We start from the raw sequence: 17174 nt of genomic DNA, 5'->3' as shown, positions 1-17174 counted from the left end.
GCTTGAGCCAGGCGTGCAGGTGGAATTATCCCTCGAGCATCCAGCTCTGGAATAAAGTAATGCCTGATCCTTAATACTGAGTTGGAGTTTTAGGAGTTTTTAAAATTCCTACTGTTTAGGAGTTTTGTTCCCGAATTTCGGTGACTAAAAGGGTTTTTAATGCTTTTCCTGTTGCTTCCCATCTCCTCGCTCCAAGCTGGCTCCAGCTTTTTATTCAGGAGCAAAAAGGATTTTTAAGGGAAAGCAGGGAGGAAAATGTGCAGGTTGAAGAGCTCTGGGGCAGCTTTTCCACCAGGAGGTCCTGCAGAGAATCTAAAGGGTGGTGGGGTCTGTTTTAATTAGAACCTTCCTGGTGATGTTAGGAGTTTAATTTCCAGGTTTCAGGCCTCGAGGAAGGAGCCTGAGCTGGGATGCAGAGCCCAGCAGAGGGCAGGACCTGCCTGTCAATCCCTTCCTCATCCTCCCGGCACAGTGGAAGGAGAAGGATTTTAAGGCTGTGAAATGATTTTTAAAGCCGGTGATTGGCTTTTTGTGAGCCTGTGTCCGTGGGGTGGGAGTGATCACTGCACATCCAAATCCCTGTAACCTGTGCAGCTGGAAGGGTTTGTCCCAGACAAAGGAAAACTAACATGGAGTTAGGTGAGCTGGTTCTCTTTTCCACAGTGCTGATATGCAGACTACCACAATCCCTGCAACATCAATAACCAAACACATGAATAAACTTTAATTAAAATAATGCCACCAGACTGAGCAAATTTTCTTCTTGTATTGTTTTCCATGCAGCAAAATTTTCCCTTTTATTTCCCCCCCCCAAAAAACATAACAACGAGTGTCTGTGTTGTAACTCCTGCTCCTTCCCAGAGCAGTTTGACGTTGGCTGCATTTCCCAATCCCTGCATTTTTGCAGCTGCTGGTTCCCTCCATGACTTCATCCCTATTCTGCCCCTGAGCATCTTGCTCACAGCACTGACGTGTTGTGACTCAAAGTGATGATATTTGATGCACTCAAACCAAAATCCAGCTCCTGGCTGAACAGACCTGGATCACATCTGTCCCATCTCTGACAACAGAAGGAGAGCAGAGAATTTCCATCAATAACTATTAATTATGGCTCATTATTTGTGCATTTCTCAAAGCATGTTTACCTTTAGTGCAGCCTCCATGTGAGGTTCCAGTGTGTGGTGTTGGGATAACAAAGTAATTTCACTGAGTAGTTAATTTGGGAAATGATGGGTGATTCTAGGCACAGACACTATTTTAATGATATAAAGCCAAATAGGCTTAATCTGTCATTTAATCCCTTCATTTTACACCAGTGCAGGATGCCAGGGGGAACAGCTGTGCCTGCAGGGCAGGTGGTTAACCTGGATGGAGGGGAGGAAAGGGGAAGGGAAAGGGAAGAGGAAGGGATGGGAAGTAAAGAAGATGAGGAAAAGGAAGTGATGGGAAGGCAAAGCAAGGGGTGGGAAGTGCCTTGGTAAGGGAAAACAAGGGAAGGGGAGGGATAGGAAGGAATGGCAAGGTAAGAGAGTGGAAACCAAGGGAAAGAAAGGCAGGGAGTGGGGAGGAATGGGAAGGGAAGTAAAGAAAGGCAAGGCAGGACAGAGGCAGCTGAAGCAGCCTGGGCAGGTCTCCCAGCCCCATTCTGAGGACAGGATGGGAAATTCCACCTGCCAGGAGATGAGCCCATGGTGGGCAGAAGGTGCCCAGGATGAGCAGTGTAATGGCAGAGGTCTCCTGGAAGAGCCTGAAGGCATCTCCTCTCTGAATTTGGGAGCCCTTGGGAATTCTGGTGTGAAGACAGAGTCCTCCAGCCTGCCCAGTGTCTGGGGTGGGTGACAGCAATGGCCCTGCTGAACCCCACACTCCAGGGAGTTTATCTCTGACCCTCTATAGTGTGAGCAAGGAATTATTCCTTCCAGACCCACCACTCTGGTTCACCAGCAGCTGCTGGACCCTCTGATCCCTGGGTAGTGTGCAGTGCTTATCTCCCTTGGGATGGCCTCTCCAGTGACTTCAGATGGGAGTTGCCAAGCTGGAAGCCTCAGAGCACTTGGAAAAGCCCTGGAAAGGGATGGTGCTGGCTTCTGGGAATGGGCTGCACACTCAAAACAGCCCTGGCAGTGTTCAGAGATTGCTGAAACCATCCATGTTAGAGCCAATGTTTACTGGGACAAGACCAGCTCCTGAAGGCTGCATCCATGTCCCAGCCATGAGCTGGCTCTTGGAAGGTCCTGGACTGCTGCTGGTGATGAGCAGGGGAAAGAGAGGAGGAGCACAAGGAACTGCTTGCAGGAATAATATGATGTGCTGAGATGTAGATCCTCAATCCTGCAAGCCATGATCCCACACCTGTATCCCATGGAGCTTCCCCACAGCCATGGAGACTCTGGGCTGCAGGAGGGGGGCTGGGGTGAGATTTTGGGGCAGGCAGCTCCACTCGTGCCTGGGCATGGGCTGAACTTTGGAATAAAGAACAAGTTGCCTGGGGAACTTGTGGCTGCCCCATCCCTGTCTAAGGACAGGTTGGATGGGGCTTGGAGCAACCTGGGAGAGTGGAAGGTGTCCCTGCCCATGTCAGGGGATGGAACTGGATGGGCTTTAAGGTCCCTTCCAACACCAACCATCCAATTATTCCCTTTAACTCTCACTTTCACCAGGTGACTTACTTCCCCATCAGTGTCTCTGCTCTTCCAGAAACCATCCATGAGTGCAAGCCAGAGCATCCTGTGTGACAAGCCACTGGCAGCTGGATTTGGAGCAGAAGTGGACAAACAGGTGAGGCCAATCCCACTCTCTGTGGTGTGCTTTGCAGAGGGATGAGACAGGGGCCTTCATACAGCCCCCAACCCTTTCAGAGGGAGGGTATTTCCAGCTCACTGCAATTTCAGAGCCCTCTTGCTTTCTCACCCTGCAGGAACAGCAGAGGCTGTCCAGAGCCTCATCCAGCCTGGCCTTGGACACTTCCAGGGATAGCATTCCCTCCTGCCTTTCTCTCTAAAACCAAAATGTGACTGTCAGACAGCAAAGTCGTGGCTTCTCCCGGGCTGGGACATGGGACTGGAGAGGTTGGGAGTGTTCCCACTCTCTCCAGAGCCTTCAGGGCAGGATGGGAGCTGACAGGTATCACACAGCACATCTCTGAGCCGGGGGTCTCGGGGCTGGGGCTGGAGCAGAGGCTCTCTCTGCTCCCCTGGGCTCGGATTCAGGGCTCCGTTTATTCAGAGCGACCCTGCCTGACTCACCCGGGAGCAGGGATGAGCCTTTCCAAAGGAAAACTCGCATTAAGCTCTGCCACAAGGCTCTGGAGACCATATGGAGCTGGGAGAGGGGTGGGGGCCAGCCCTGACCTTTATTGTAGGGAGGGCAGTGCCGCTGACCCCTGTCCCTGCCCCCCAGGGGTGGCTGTTCCCAGGCCACTCAGGTTGTTCCTCGCTGCTAAAGAAGACAATTAAATCCTTGAGCCCAGGTTTTAGTGTTTCCATGTGCAGCCAAGTATCTTAATCTGGGCTGTTTGGGGAATTTTTATCCCGTGGATCCCTTGGTATGCCTGGAATGTTTGCTTTTCCTACTGTGTGCGTGTGTTTGAGGCACTCCTGTAAAAACAAGAGCTTCCTGCCTGCCTTGTAAATCTTTCCTTGATTGGCAGAGTGGCCTTTGGTGATTAATCAAGGGGCACGACGGGGCTGACACCCTCCAGGATTTGCTTCTTGCAAATCCCCAGCACGGTGGTGGGAGAGCTGGGAAGGGTCCCCGGGAGCTGGCTGCTCTCCAGAGCCCAGCGGTGACATCGGCTTTCGGTAAGAGCCTGGGAGAGGAAGGGAAAAACGGAAATTCCAGAGAGCTAAGGAAATGCTCCAGAGGGCTGGGACTTGGGAGGCATTTTCTATTGTATCATCGGGATAAAACACACAGCTCTGCCTGGAGGGATTCACCCGCCGGCCAAACAGACCTTCCCACCTTGGCTGGGCTGGGAATTGGGAGAATAATTCCAACCTAACCTTCCCACCTTGGCTGGGCTGGGAATTGGGAGAATAATTCCAACCAAACCTTCCCACCTTGGCTGGGCTGGGAATTGGGAGAATAATTCCAACCAAACCTTCCCACCTTGGCTGGGCTGGGAATTGGGAGAATAATTCCAACCAAACCTTCCCACCTTGGCTGGGATGGGAATTGGGAGAATAATTCCAACCAAACCTTCCCACCTTGGCTGGGCTGGGAATTGGGAGAATAATTCCAACCTAACCTTCCCACCTTGGCTGGGCTGGGAATTGGGAGATTTGTCCCAGCCAAACATTCCCACCTTGGCTGGGCTGGGAACTGGGAGAATAATTCCAACCAAACCTTCTCACCTTGACTGGACTGGGAATTGAGAGATTTGTCCCAACCAAACCTTCCCACCTTGGCTGGGTTAGGAATTGGGAGATTTGTCCCAACCAAACCTTCCCACCTTGGCTGGGCTGGGAATTGGGAGAATAATTCCAACCAAACCTTCCCACCTTGGCTGGGCTGGGAATTGGGAGATTTCTCCCAACCAAATCTTCCCACCTTGTCTGGGCTGGGAATTGGGAGAATAATTCCAACCAAACCTTCCCACCTTGACTGGACTGGGAATTGAGAGATTTGTCCCAACCAAACATTCCCACCTTGGCTGAGATGGGAATTGGGAGATTTGTCCCAGCCAAACCTTCCCACCATGGCTGGGCTGGGAATTGGAAGATTTGACCCATCAAACATTCCCACCTTGGCTGGGATGGGAAGGGAGAGGTTCATCCCATGCAGGGATTCTCCAGGAGATGGACAGAGGACAAGGGACCCTGCAGAGAAGAACCACCTTGTGTTCTTCATGTTCTCCTTGGAGGCTTCCAGGTGTCACAGGTTCTGCCTGGATGTGGCACAGGGGTTCCAAGTTAGCTCTGACCTCTGGAACACCAAACCAGCTCCAGCATCTTGGCCAAAGGGCTCTGATTTGTCCCAACTAATCCAGCTGCTGCTGTTCTGACCCTGAGCTTGCCTGGAGCTGGCTGTGGGGTCCTGAACTGGTGCTGTGCAGGCCACATGGGCCTGTCCCCATGTCCCCATGATCCCAGAAGGGTTTCAGCTTGGGAAAAAAGCTGGCAGAGCTGCAGGCTGCCAGCCCTAGGGCCAGCCCCAAAATTGTGGCTGTAAGCAAGGAGACCTTCAGTGTGGGAGCCTGGTGGAAACTTGCCATGGGAGAGGTCAGTTCTCAGCATTTTAGAGGAAATTGTGAGATACAGCAGGAAGTTTTTTAGAATAAGGGTGTTAAAACATTGGCATGGGGTGTCCAGGGAAGCTGTGGCTGCCCCATCCCTGGAAGTGTTGCAGGCCAGGCTGGACAGGGCTTGGAGCAACCTGGGATAGTGTCCCTGTAGTGTAGGAAGGTGTTCCTGCCAGAACTGCTCTGTCCCACTCTGTCCCACTCCTGGCCACCTTTAATTCATCACAACAGAGTGTCTGGAACACCCAGCACTGGTAGGAGCCCAAGGGAGCAGGCAGCAGGTGGGTGAAGCAGCACAGTTCTCATTATTCTGTGTTTGGGAGTGTGAGGCTGAGCAGATCCTGCCCTGTCAGGTTTTTTGTGAAATTCCTTAGGGATCCAGGTGTTTGTGCTTATTTTCATCCCCACAGAGAAATGGGGACCAGGGTGTCTGGTGTCCCCCCCTGCCCTTCTGGGTTCTGCCCCCTCCTTTTGGTGGCTCCAAATTGGGGTGCAGATCCCCCCCACAGTCCTGGGGAGGGGCACAGACCCATCCATCCACCTGGATGTGCTCCAGAGTCCAGGGGGCAAGCGTGGCCAGTGAGGAGGTGCTGCTGGTGGCCACCTGCCTGTGACACTTGCCCTGTGTCCCTGTGTCACCCCTCATCCCCACTGAGCTCTGGGGCAGGGGGTGGAGCCCCCCTTTTCCAGAGCCATGGGAGGTTCCCTGCCAGGTGGGCAGGAAATCACACCCAGCGCTTTGAATTTCTCAGGAAAAAGAGAAAATTCCTCAAAGGTGGCAAAACAACAGTGAGGGGCTTTGCTATGGAAATGTGGAGCTGTGTCCCCTGGGGCTGGTGGCTCCTGGGATCTCTTTGTCCCTGCTGTCCCTCCTTGGCAGCTCCCTGCACTGGTGCTGGCAGGTCTGGAACAAGCCCCTTGCAGGAAACGGGGAAATAAAGGAAAGCAGAAAAGAACAATTTAACATCCAGGAATGGAAATGACTCAGGGAGATTAAAATGCAGGGAAGATGAGAAAGAGGAGGGTCCTGGCCCTGTTTTCAGCCACATTTTTCCCCTCTCAGAATTCCTATGAAGGGGCTTTGTGAAGGTGCCTTGGCATCACCTCCCTGAGTGTTTGATGGATGAAGAAATGTGGCAGGAGTTCCTGGGACTGGGATGTGCCCTGGGCTATCCATATGGGATCTGTAGATCAGCTGTAGGAGAGGAGAGAGCCCAGGAGAAGGTGGGAGGAGGGTGGAGCAGGAGCACTCCAACTTTCTGTGATCCCTTCCTGGGACAGATCCAGCATCTCCCTGGAACAAGGGGGGTCTCAGGGGTCTGACTCTAGGACAGACACCTCAGGCATGGAGGAGCTGGCTGCCCCCAGAGCAATGGGAATGGTGCTGGATTCATGTCTTGGGGATGTCCCCATCAGCCTCTTTGGGATGGGATCAGTCCTGGTCCCCCCACTGCTCCAGCTGTGTCCCCACCAAGGTTCCTGGTGTTTTTCCCTGGGTGGGAAGGGATCTTTCCATTCCTTCCTCCACTGAGGAAGGGCCATATCAGCCACCAGCTCACAAAGCAGCAACAGGACTGAGGGGATCTGGCACAGCCAGGAGCATCCCAATCCCACCCATGCCCTCCCCAGTCACACTTCCCTGTTGGATTTTTGGGAATGGAATTCACCCTGTTGCACAGCAGGCCACACATTCCCAGGGGATGGGGGGTGGGGGATCAGAGCTGGGACACCCCAAAATGATGCAGATTTCAGAGAGAGGACAGGGGAGAGGAGCTGGCCTCAGGGCTGGCAGTTGAGGGGGTATCTCCAGGAGGAGAGGATCCCTTTGGGCAGGATGCTGGGAGCAGGGGGAGGGCTGGGGTGGTGCCTTGGCTCCCTGCCCACGGGGATGCAGCTCCTGGCACTGGGAAACATCACTTGTGCAACGCCTTGAACTCCATCTCTCCTTCCCACCTGGCTGCACTCAGAATGCAGAGCCTGGGACAGAAGCAGGTACCTGGAGGAAGCTTTATCAGGAAGATTGCCACGGAGAGGTTTGAGGGGTTCAGCATGGCCACGGGACGCTGTCCCCACTGTCACCATCACTGGCAGATGTGCTGAGGCTGCAAACCTCCTCTCCATCCCAGGCACCTTCCTCTGCCCACAGTGCCCCAGTTTTCCAGGCTCAGCAGGCTGAGGGCTGAGGCATTTTGGGAGCCTGAAGACAGCCGAGGTGATCTCATCCCACGAGCATTTTCTTGGCTCCCTCTCCTCGCTCCAACGCCTCGGCGATAAGGCTGGGCTGAGGTCAGTGGGAGGGGCTGGCATTGCGGAGCCGTGTGTCACCCCACGGAGCCTGGGACACGCTACCTGCGCTGCCCTGCTCCAGCCAGGTCCCCGAGTCCCTGCACCATCCCCCTGGATGCTCCAGCTGGGAACAAGCTCCGTGCAGGCAGCCAGAGGTGCCCCCAGCCAGCCCACAGGTCCAGCTGCTATTTCACCTTCTCCTGGGGAAAACGGAAAGGTTGAGGGTTTCTTACCTCCAGCATTAGAAAGAAGGAGAGGAAACTCTTCAGATCACTTTCCAAAGGGGTGTTATCAGCCCAGGAGGGGTTTCCTGCTGCCAGAAATAAAGTGGTGTTAAGATAGGAAGGGAAGCAGAATGACACAGGCAAAGATAAGGCTGAGGGGACGAGCCAGGAGAGGAACCCTGGCTGCTGGGGGAGCTGGGCTGGCTCCCTTGGAGCTCCAGTGGCTCCATTCACCTGGGAAAGAACAGGGCAGAGCCACAGCTGGGTTCTGTCAGAGATGCTGGTGCTGGGCTTGGTGCATTGGAGTGGTGCATCATCCATCCATCCATCCATCCATCCATCCATCCATCCATCCATCCATCCACCCAATCACAGAATCACAGACTGGTTTGGGTTAAAAAGGATCTTAAAGCTCATTTTGTTCCACCCTCTGCCTGGGGCAGGGATATCTTCCACAGGACCAAGTTGCTCCAAGCTCTGTCCAACCTGTCCATCCATCCATCCATCCATCCATCCATCCATGATGCCCAGTGATGCTGGGCACTGACTCCATCTCCCTGCATTTTCTTTCCATGCTCTCCTGCCTTTGAATCTGGTACCTGCTACACGTTGGAGATTTATTTTTCCCCCGTTTTTTGGGAGATAACTTAGAGGCAGCGAGCTGTGCTTGCACCTTGGGTGCCCCAGGGGTGATACCAGAGTGTGATGGAGCAGAAAAACAAGGAGACAAGGCTGGAGACCCCCATGTCCCCCTCCCCAGATCAGCCTCCTGGCTCTGTGCCAGTCAGAAGATGCTGAGTTCTCTCAAAAGAATGGGAGCTTAATGTCCCGGAGCTAATAAGTAATTTTCCCCTGCACCTGCCTCTCCCCGCCGCCTCCCCTCTGGCCATCTGCTGTCTCGGGGCCTCTGGACTCTGCAGCGACAGCCTGGGGCACCCGGGGCTGACAGGGCTGCTGTTTCACTGCTGTTTCACTGCTTTGGGGCTGGGGGTGCCCAGTGTCCCCCCAGAGATGAGCCGGGTGCTTTGAAGGGGGAGTTTGGCTTCAACCATCCCTGTATCCCCCCAGGGAGAGGGGGACAGAGCCCAAATGGGGAAACTGAGACTGGGAGAGCAGCAGGGAACAGCCAAAGGTGCCGATTACTGCATCCACAGGGAGCTGGCATCCCCAGGCAGGGGGATGTGAAAGAGGGGATGTGAGGATGGAGGACACAAGGAGCTGATGCAAGAGGGAGGAATGCAAGGAGAGAGATGTGAAGAGGGGGAAGGTGAGGAGGGGGGATGCGAGATGGGGGATGTGAAATACCAAGAGGGGGACATGAGGGAGGGGATGTGAAGAGGGGGGATGTGAGGAGGAAGACTGAGGAGGAATGTGAGATGGGGAATGAGAGGAAAGGGGTATGAGGGGGGGGGTGTGAGGAGGGGGATGTGAGGAGGATGTAAGGAGAGGCACACGAGGAAGGGGGATGCTAGGTCGGAGAATGCGAGGCGGGGAGATGCGAAGAGGGGGAATGCGAGGCGGGGGGGCCGGCGGGGGCAGAGCAGATGGGGCCGGCAGGCTGGGGGCTGCCCCGGCCCCGCAGACAAAGGCTGGGGCAGATTTACGGCCCGGGACAGCTGGCGGGCAGAGCCGCCCCCCCTGCCCGCAGCTGCCGCTCCCGCTGCCGGCCGCGCTCCTGCGCTGCCGCGGCCCCGGGGCGGAGCGGGGCGGGACCGGCCCCGCATTCCGGGCATAGCACAGCCCGGCCCGGCCCCCGCCGCCCCGGGACGCTCAGAGCCGCCGCAGCACCGCTCCGCTCCGCCATGCCCCGGTGAGTTCTGCCGTCCGGACCCCCCGGCACCGCGAACTCCCCAACACCGGGACCCCCCGACCGCCACCGGGACCCCCCAGCACCGGGAATCCCCCGGTACTGGCCTCCTCACCCCCCCGGCACAGGGAACCCCCGAGCGCTGGGACGCCCCCGGTGGGGATCGGGACCCCCGACGGGCACTGGGAGCCCCCCCTGGCACGGGGGTGCCCCTCGGGGAAAGGACGCTGCCCCGGCACCGGGAACCCCCCAGCAGGGATCGGGACCCCCCTGGACCGAGATTCTCCTGGCCAGGACTGGGACACCCCCCTGGAACTGGGACTCTTCGACCAGGATAGGACCCCCCTCCCCGGCCCAGGGAAAACCCCAGCCGGGACTGGGTTCCCTCCATGGGAAAAGGACGCCACCCGGAACCGGGACCCTTCTCCCTGGGACCGGGACTCGGTTCCTCCCGGGGAAAAGACCCTCTTCTATGCCGGATCCACCCCCTGGGACTGAGAACCCTCCTCGGAAAAATCCCGGGACCCTCACCGGGACTGGGACACCTCTGCAATTCCAGGGTGCCGTGGATGGGGTAGGGGGTCCCATCCATCTCCAAGTGGCTCTGTGCCCGGTCCCGTGGGGCCGCTTCATCCCCCACTCCCTGGCCAGCGCCAGCCCCAGGTGGAGCCCCTGCCCCGGGAGGGCTGAGAGTGCCGGTGCTCGGCCACCCCACTGCCGCCACCGGCTCCCACCGCTCCGGCACGTCCCGGCCGGATTCCTGGCAAACGATCCCGTGTCCATCAGGATCCTGCCATCCGGGGCACCGTCCTGCCCGACTGATCCCAACAACTCCGCTTTCCCCTCTCGCAGGTGTCTCGGCGTGGCCAGGCGCTGCTGAGCTCCCCCGGGACGCCCTTCCAGGGTGGGAACGTGGCTCTGCCGCCGGCACGGACGGACATGAGGACGGCGGAGGACTCGAACGGGACGGTGCTGCACCGGCTGATCCAGGAGCAGCTGCGCTATGGGAACCTCACGGAGAACCGCACTCTGCTGGCCATCCAGCAGCAGGCTCTGCGCGGCGGCGGGGCCGGCAGCCCCCGCTCCTCGCTGGAGAGCCTCAGCCCCGAGGAGAGCCAGATGGTGCAGCAATCCACGCGGCAGGAGCCGCAGGGCCAGGAGCATCACTCCGACCACGTCTACCTGGAGAACAGCGTCTATCGGCTCTGCCCGCCCAAGGGCGACGAGCTCCCCACCTACGAGGAGGCGAAGGCGCACTCGCAGCTGCTCGCCTCGCAGCGGGCGGCGGGCGGGGGGCTCCGGGCTGACAGCGGGGCCCGGCGCCCCGACGAGGGGCTCAAGGACCTGAAGCACGGCCACGTGCGGTCGCTGAGCGAGCGGCTGATGCGGATGTCGCTGGAGAGGAACGGCGCCAAAGCGCAGAGCCCCATCAGCGCCTCGCACAGCTTCCCGCAGCTCTCCCGGCAGCTGGTCCCCCTGCGCGGGCAGCAGCAGCACCCCGAGGGCACGGAGCCGCGGGGGCCGCCCCCCGAGTACCCCTACGTCATCCCCAACCAGGAGGCTTACCTGGCGGAGCCCCGACCCTGCTCGCGGGAAGGTCCTGGATTTCAGCATCCTGACATCAGGTAAAGTGGGCTCTGCTTTTGGATGCCTCCCAGAAACGTCCAGGATGGATGCTTGGAGTCTTGCAGGATGTGAAGGGCAGTGGGGGCCCAGAGCTGCTGCTCCTGTCCCTAGTTCCCCCAGCAGGGCCGGGCTTTTCCAGCCAGTGATGAAAATCCCATTCACACAGCAGACCCTGCCCCCTCCCTATGCACCAGGAGGAATCTAGGGTTAATTTAGGGGATAATCTAGGAACTGGAAGCAGCCCAGGAAACAGCTAAATGTGGAATAGGTATGGGGCAGGGTGGAAGACAAATATGCTCCCTGCTCCACAGAAACCCATGCCATAATCCTGAGCTGGGAATGTCCCTGTAACTTGGAATTGCTGCTGAGCAGAGCCTGGGCTGGTGCCAGGTGGTCTGTGGTCCCTTTGGCAGCTCAGTGCCTCTGGCAAAGCCCCAGGGTGACTGTGAGGTGGACATCTGGGGCTCCAGGCATTGCCTGGAATTTGAGGAGGACTGGAAACAACCTCTTCCAGTGTGGAAAATCATGGGAAGAAAGGAATCGGTTGCTCAGTGGAAGGACACACCGCTCCCAGCCCTGCTGATCTATCCAGGCAGAGAGCGATAGCATCTCCAGCAGGAAAACCTTCTCCTTCCAGGGAACAAAGAGGGGAAGGGGAGCTGCGAGGAAGATGTATTTATCCTTCCTTGCTCCTATATCATCCCGCAGGAATGCAGGCGCTTGGCGGGCGGCCCGGGGGGAGCGCGGCGGGGCCGGGCCGAGCACAGCCGCCCTGCCCGGGGCATTCCAGGGATGGTGAGCTTGGCACAAGGGGCAGCCAAATATAACAATGACATGTAGGCAGTGTTTGGCAGTGAGGAGGCTGCAGTGAGGAGCCCTTGCTTTGCCCAGAAAATAAGGAAAATGCTGTTTTCCAAGGTGCAGCACTCCCAGGAAGAGAGGGGCTTGGGGGGGTTGGGAACCCATCCAGACCCGCTGGTTAGAGAGTGGTTAGAGAGTTCTAAAAGCAGGATAGGCACTTCCACCTCCTTCGAGGTGGCTGGGCGGCACTCTCGATGGGACGCTGGAGTTGCCAAAGCTTGACCCGCTCTCCTGGCTCCCGCAGGGTGCTGCCCGCGCCGGTGCCGGCCGCGTTCCTGCCGCTGTGTCCGGGCGCCCTGGGCCCCGGCGTGGAGGCGCTGGTGAGCGCGCAGGCGGTGTCAGCCGGCAGCCGCCTGGCCCGGGCGGACGCCGTCCTGCGGGACAACGAGCGGCTGCAGCGGGACAACGAGAAGCTGCGGCGGGAGCTGGAGAGCTGTGCCGAGAAGGCCAGCCGCATCCAGAAGGTGAGGGGATGGTGGCAGCCCCGTGTCCGCCCTGCCCGAGGGGGATGCTTGAGCAGCTGCTGTGAAAATTCACCCCCTTTAGCGATTTAATCCCTTCTCCTCCTCGCTCCGTTCCCCTCGGAGCAGCTGCGGCGCGGCAGCCGGGACTGGGGAGAAGGAGCCCATTCTCCAGTGACCCTCTCCCTCCATCCCAGCCGCCACAGAAAGCCCTTTGTGTGCCCGTGTACAAGGGGTGGCTGTTCCCCGCGGCTGGGCCAAAATATGCGGAGATACTCTTCCCTAAGAAAAAAGACTGAAAAAATCAGTTTTCCTCCCCCAAAACATGTGCTGGGGGTGAACTCGGGGTGCACTGAGCACCTCTGGCAGCTCAGGTTGAGCTGAGCACCCCAGCTGAGCTTTGCCCGGCATCTCCCTTTCCTTTCCTCATTCCATGAATGTCTAACCCTGGATTGTCCCTTCCTCCACCCCAGCTGGAGAGCGAGATCCAGCGCATCTCGGAGGATTACGAAAACCTCGTCAAGGCGTCTTCCAAGCGGGAAGCCTTGGAGAAAGCCATGAGGAACAAGAGAGATTGTGAGATGCGACGGCTCCAGGATTTCAACAGAGACCTGAAAGGTGAGGCACCCTCTGTGTCCCCATCCCTGCGGGTGCTCTGTGTCCCCTATGGGAAACCCAGCTTTCCCCACCTCCTCCAGCCAAAATCTTGTATTTAAATCTTAATTGGGTTTGATTGTTTTGGACCAGAGCGGCTGGAATCGGCGAACAAGCAGCTGGCCAGCAAGAGCCAGGAAAACCAGGAGAGCAACCAGGGCAGCGTGGCCAAACTCCTGGCACAGAGTAAGTCCCGGGGGACACCCATCCCTGCCCGGCTCCCCGTGGGAGCTGGGCTGGAGGAGGAGGCGGGTGTCGGGCAGCAGCTCTCGCCCTTCCCCAGGGAGGATGGAGCAGCTCTTGGCGCTGGACTCGAGCCATTAATCCCGGCGGCCGGCCGGCGGCGTGACCCGCATTCCCCACATTCCTGCCGCTCTTCCAGCACCGAGCCCGCACTCCCGCCCCACGCCAGCCCGGCCGTTCTCTCCCTCCTCCCTCCTGCACTTCTCAGCCGTGCTAGCCTGGGCTTTTTTTGGGGGAAAATGTACTTAAATTTTAACAGATATGGTGTTAGTAGGAAGAATTCCATCCCCTTCCCCTAAAGTGGCTGGATTCACACCAGGCAGGTTTCACCCTTCCCGAGCTAAAATTTAGGCTGGAATGTGGCACGTGGAGGCTTTTGGCCATCTGCCCAAGCGCCTGGAATGCCCCTGACCCCCATTTCATAGAAAACCAGGAGGAAGGGGTGTCACGAACCAGCCTTGTGGAAGCCAAATGCCTGATATTTGTGGGGTTCCCTGGCAGGCTACGAGCACCAGCAGGAGAAGGAGAAGATGGAGCGGGAGATGTCCCTGCTGCGCAGCGCCAACGAGGACCAGCGGCGGCGGGCAGAGCTGCTGGAGCAGGCGCTGGGCAGCGCCCAGGCGCGGGCGGCCAAGGCGGAGGCCGAGCTCCGCAAGAAGCGAGCCTACGTGGAGAAGGTGGAGCGGCTGCAGGCAGCGCTGGGGCAGCTCCAGGCCGCCTGCGAGAAGCGGGAGCAGCTGGAGCTGCGGCTCCGCACCCGCCTGGAGCAGGAGCTGAAGATGCTGCGGGCTCAGCAGGTGGGTGCCGGCGAGCCGCGGGGGTGCCGCGCCCTGCCGGCGCCGCCTGGTTCTCACCGTGTTTCTGGCTGCTGCAGAGGCAGGCGGGCACCGCCAGCGCGGGGACGCCGGAGCTGAGCGCGCACACGCTGTCGGAGCAGCTGAGGGAGAGGGAGGAGAAGATCCTGGCGCTGGAGGCTGACATGACCAAGTGGGAGCAGAAGTACCTGGAGGAGTGCACCATGCGCCAGTTCGCCATGGACGCTGCGGCCACGGCGGCCGCGCAGCGCGACACCACCCTCATCAGCCACTCCCCGCGGCACTCCCCCAACAGCAGCTTCAACGAGGACCTGCTCCTGGCCAGCCACAAGCACCAGGAGATGGAGAACAGGTAGTGCCGCCTCGCCAGAGGCATTTGGCTTCCAGCAAAATTTTCTGGGGTCTGGTTGGGCGATGCCTGGATCCTCCTCTACCCATCCAGCTCCTCTTTTAGCTTCTGCCTTTCCTCCTCTCCAGGTTAAAAGCCCTTCATGCCCAAATCTTGGAGAAGGATGCTGTCATCAAGGTCCTGCAGCAGCGCTCGCGGAGGGACCCCAGCAAAGCCCTTCAGGGCTCCCTGAGGCCGGCCAAGTCTGTGCCCTCCATCTTTGCTGCCTCTGCAGCCCCAAGCTGGCCAGGGGCTGGCCAGAGTGACCGGGCATCCGAGGGCAGCTCCCGTGGCAGCACAGGTAAATAGGGACCATCTGCCCACTCCCTACCTTACTTGGCTGTGGGGACCTGCTTGCAATTTTCCCCTGTGGTTTTGGAGTCAGAGAGTTTGGGGAGGGGTGATTCCTCCAGGACCAGCCAGCAATCACAGAATCCCAGAATGGTTTGGGTTGGAAGGGACCTTTAAGCTCATCTTGTTCCGCCCTCTGCCATGGGCAGGGACACCTTCCGCTAGACCAGGTTGCTTCAGGCCCTATCCAACCTGGCCTTGAAAACTTGAATCCCTAACAGAGTCTCCTCCAGCAGGCAAAGCCACCACTGAAGGGACAGCAGTGTCCAGCACCCTTCCCTTGCCATCCCACTCGAAGCACGGCAGCAAGGACGGCAGCACGCAGACGGACGGGAGCAGCGGGCAGGGCGAGGGCACCGCAGTGCAGGGTGAGTCCCCCCCGATGGCACGGGGCAGGGAGGTGGGATGGGCCTTGCACAAGCACCAGCAATTTTTTAAGGCATTTTTAAGGCCCCAGTTGTGTTGGGTAGGTGCAATTCTCTGTAATTCCCTTCTTTCTCTGCAGAGAGCTCGGCCACTGCCAGAGCCCCGGACCTGTCGGACATGGTGGAGATCCTGATTTAAGGGCTGCACAGTGGCCCCTCCACCCTTCCTGCCAGCATGTCGGGATGGAGAAGCCTCTAGGAAGGAGGGACTGAGCCAGGAGCTCAGCAGTGCCCCCTGGCTGGTCTCAGCAGTGACTCTGGGCTGGGGAGGGTCACTGTCCCCGCACAGGTCCCCGGCTGCGCAGGGCGCGCTGGAGCCCGGGGACTCCACGGTGGCTCCATCCCCATCCCGGCTCCATCCCAGCTCCATCCCCATCCCAGCTCCCACCTTTGGGTCTTGGCCATCTGCACCCACCCAAGTGCTTGGCTTCCAACTGGAAAATCCCTCTCTGATCGCTCAAACTGTACCCACGAGCTGAGGTCTCTGCACGAGGGCAGAGCTGGGAGGATCCCCTGTGGCTCCACACGGCCAAGCCAAGCACCAGGAGCACCAAACTCCCACCACCTGCATCCTGCCTTGAGGTTTTTCATCACAAGGGCTTTGTGATGGGGTGACAGTGAAACAAAAATGACAATGGAGGGGATGCAAGGTGGAGGAAAAGCGGAGGTGAAAGGCTCTGAGGATGCTGATGGATGTGCCTCCCTTCTCCTGGCTGCATCCCCTGGCTACTGGCAGCTGGCTTCTGCCTGTAGCCAGCACCAACATCCCACTCCTCAGAGCTTCCCATCCTTGCCCTTCATGTAAATATATATATTTTTCTTTATTTCTTTCCCCTTTCAACGTGTGCATTTGCTGGCCAACTGCATTTTTTATTTTTCTCTCCCCAGACACGTAAAAAATGCGTTCGGTTCTCGTGCATTGTTTACAAAATGGAAAAGAAACAAAAAATTATGAAAGAGGAAAAAAAAAACCCCAAACCCCATGACTTAATATATTTTATATTAATATTGGTATTTCTTTTTAAGTATTTTTTTCGTGCTGTGAACTTTTTTTTTTCCTGCCAAAGACGACAAGTTCTCGTTTGTGCGTTTTAAGTTATCTTTAAGTATTTAAACATAAACCTGGCTGTTTCGTTACGCCGCCCTATACCGAGATTGCTGTAGCATTCCACTTGGTATAACAATATTTTAATAAAAAAATTCCAAATATCGATCCATGGACTCTTTTTTCCATGTAAGGTGGAGAGATGGAGGTGCCACCAGGGGAAGAGGGTCTGGGAGTGCTGACCCTCTGGTTCACGTGTTCTTCCCAGCTAACCAAGGGCAGAGATTTGGGGTGTAGCTGCATGGGAGAGGGAAAAAATGCTCAAGAGCATTTCTGCATTCCCCAAAATCCCATTGGGATCCCATTCCCCTCACCTTCCTGGGGGAAAAGGAGTTGCCTGAAAGTGTTGATGTAGCTTCCTTCCTGCTCTGGCATTCCTGCATCCTCGTGACCCTGCATCTCTGTCCTCAATCCTTGCCCCCTGCTGTCCTTGATCTCTGCATCCCATAACTGCATCCTGATGGGATCCTTCTCTTCCTCACAAAACCCCTTCCTTTCCTGCCACAGGGACTCCCTGATATCTTCCAGCATGGATGGACCTGGTCCCCAAGCTCTCCTTGGCTTTGTCAGCCATCTCCCAGCCCTTCTCACTCTGCCTGGCTCCTTCATCTTCCAGAAGACCAGAAGATTTTTATTTTCAGATAACTGTGGTGTTAATGCTCCCCAAGGAACATCCCTGGGGACTCTGC

The 17174-nt window shown here is 57.6% G+C and overlaps 1 protein-coding gene across 3 annotated transcripts; it reads left to right on the top strand.

Annotated features, from left to right (window-relative positions):
- The first annotated feature begins 9470 nt into the window (after positions 1-9470).
- Positions 9471-16593, top strand: AMOTL2 (angiomotin like 2). 3 transcript variants are annotated; one of them, XM_056499127.1, is made up of 10 exons: positions 9471-9559; positions 10409-11181; positions 12288-12507; positions 12978-13122; positions 13252-13344; positions 13903-14198; positions 14276-14568; positions 14694-14905; positions 15192-15323; positions 15461-16593. In XM_056499127.1, exons 2-10 carry the CDS (start codon positions 10496-10498, stop codon positions 15517-15519), a joined length of 2136 nt encoding a protein of 711 aa, XP_056355102.1. In that variant the 5' UTR covers positions 9471-9559; positions 10409-10495; the 3' UTR covers positions 15520-16593. The 3 variants fall into 3 exon arrangements, with proteins under 3 accessions (XP_056355102.1, XP_056355101.1, XP_056355100.1); XM_056499126.1 differs by having other exon boundaries at positions 15189-15323; XM_056499125.1 differs by having other exon boundaries at positions 15177-15323.
- The last annotated feature ends 581 nt before the right edge of the window (positions 16594-17174 follow it).

Source organism: Oenanthe melanoleuca, chromosome 9 (assembly GCF_029582105.1).
Source record: "Oenanthe melanoleuca isolate GR-GAL-2019-014 chromosome 9, OMel1.0, whole genome shotgun sequence".
NCBI lineage: Eukaryota > Metazoa > Chordata > Aves > Passeriformes > Muscicapidae > Oenanthe > Oenanthe melanoleuca.
The sequence above is the reverse complement of the archived record's forward strand: the minus strand, read 5'-3'. Positions and strand labels throughout refer to the sequence as shown.

Coding starts and splice junctions, on each gene's coding strand:
- AMOTL2 (XM_056499125.1), top strand. CDS start 10,496: ATGAGGACGGCGGAGGACTCGAACGGGACGGTGCTGCACCGGCTGATC. Junction 14,569..14,693: donor CACCAGGAGATGGAGAACAG/GTAGTGCCGCCT, acceptor CCTCCTCTCCAG/GTTAAAAGCCCTTCATGCCC. Junction 14,906..15,176: donor CAGCTCCCGTGGCAGCACAG/GTAAATAGGGAC, acceptor AATCCCTAACAG/AGTCTCCTCCAGCAGGCAAA.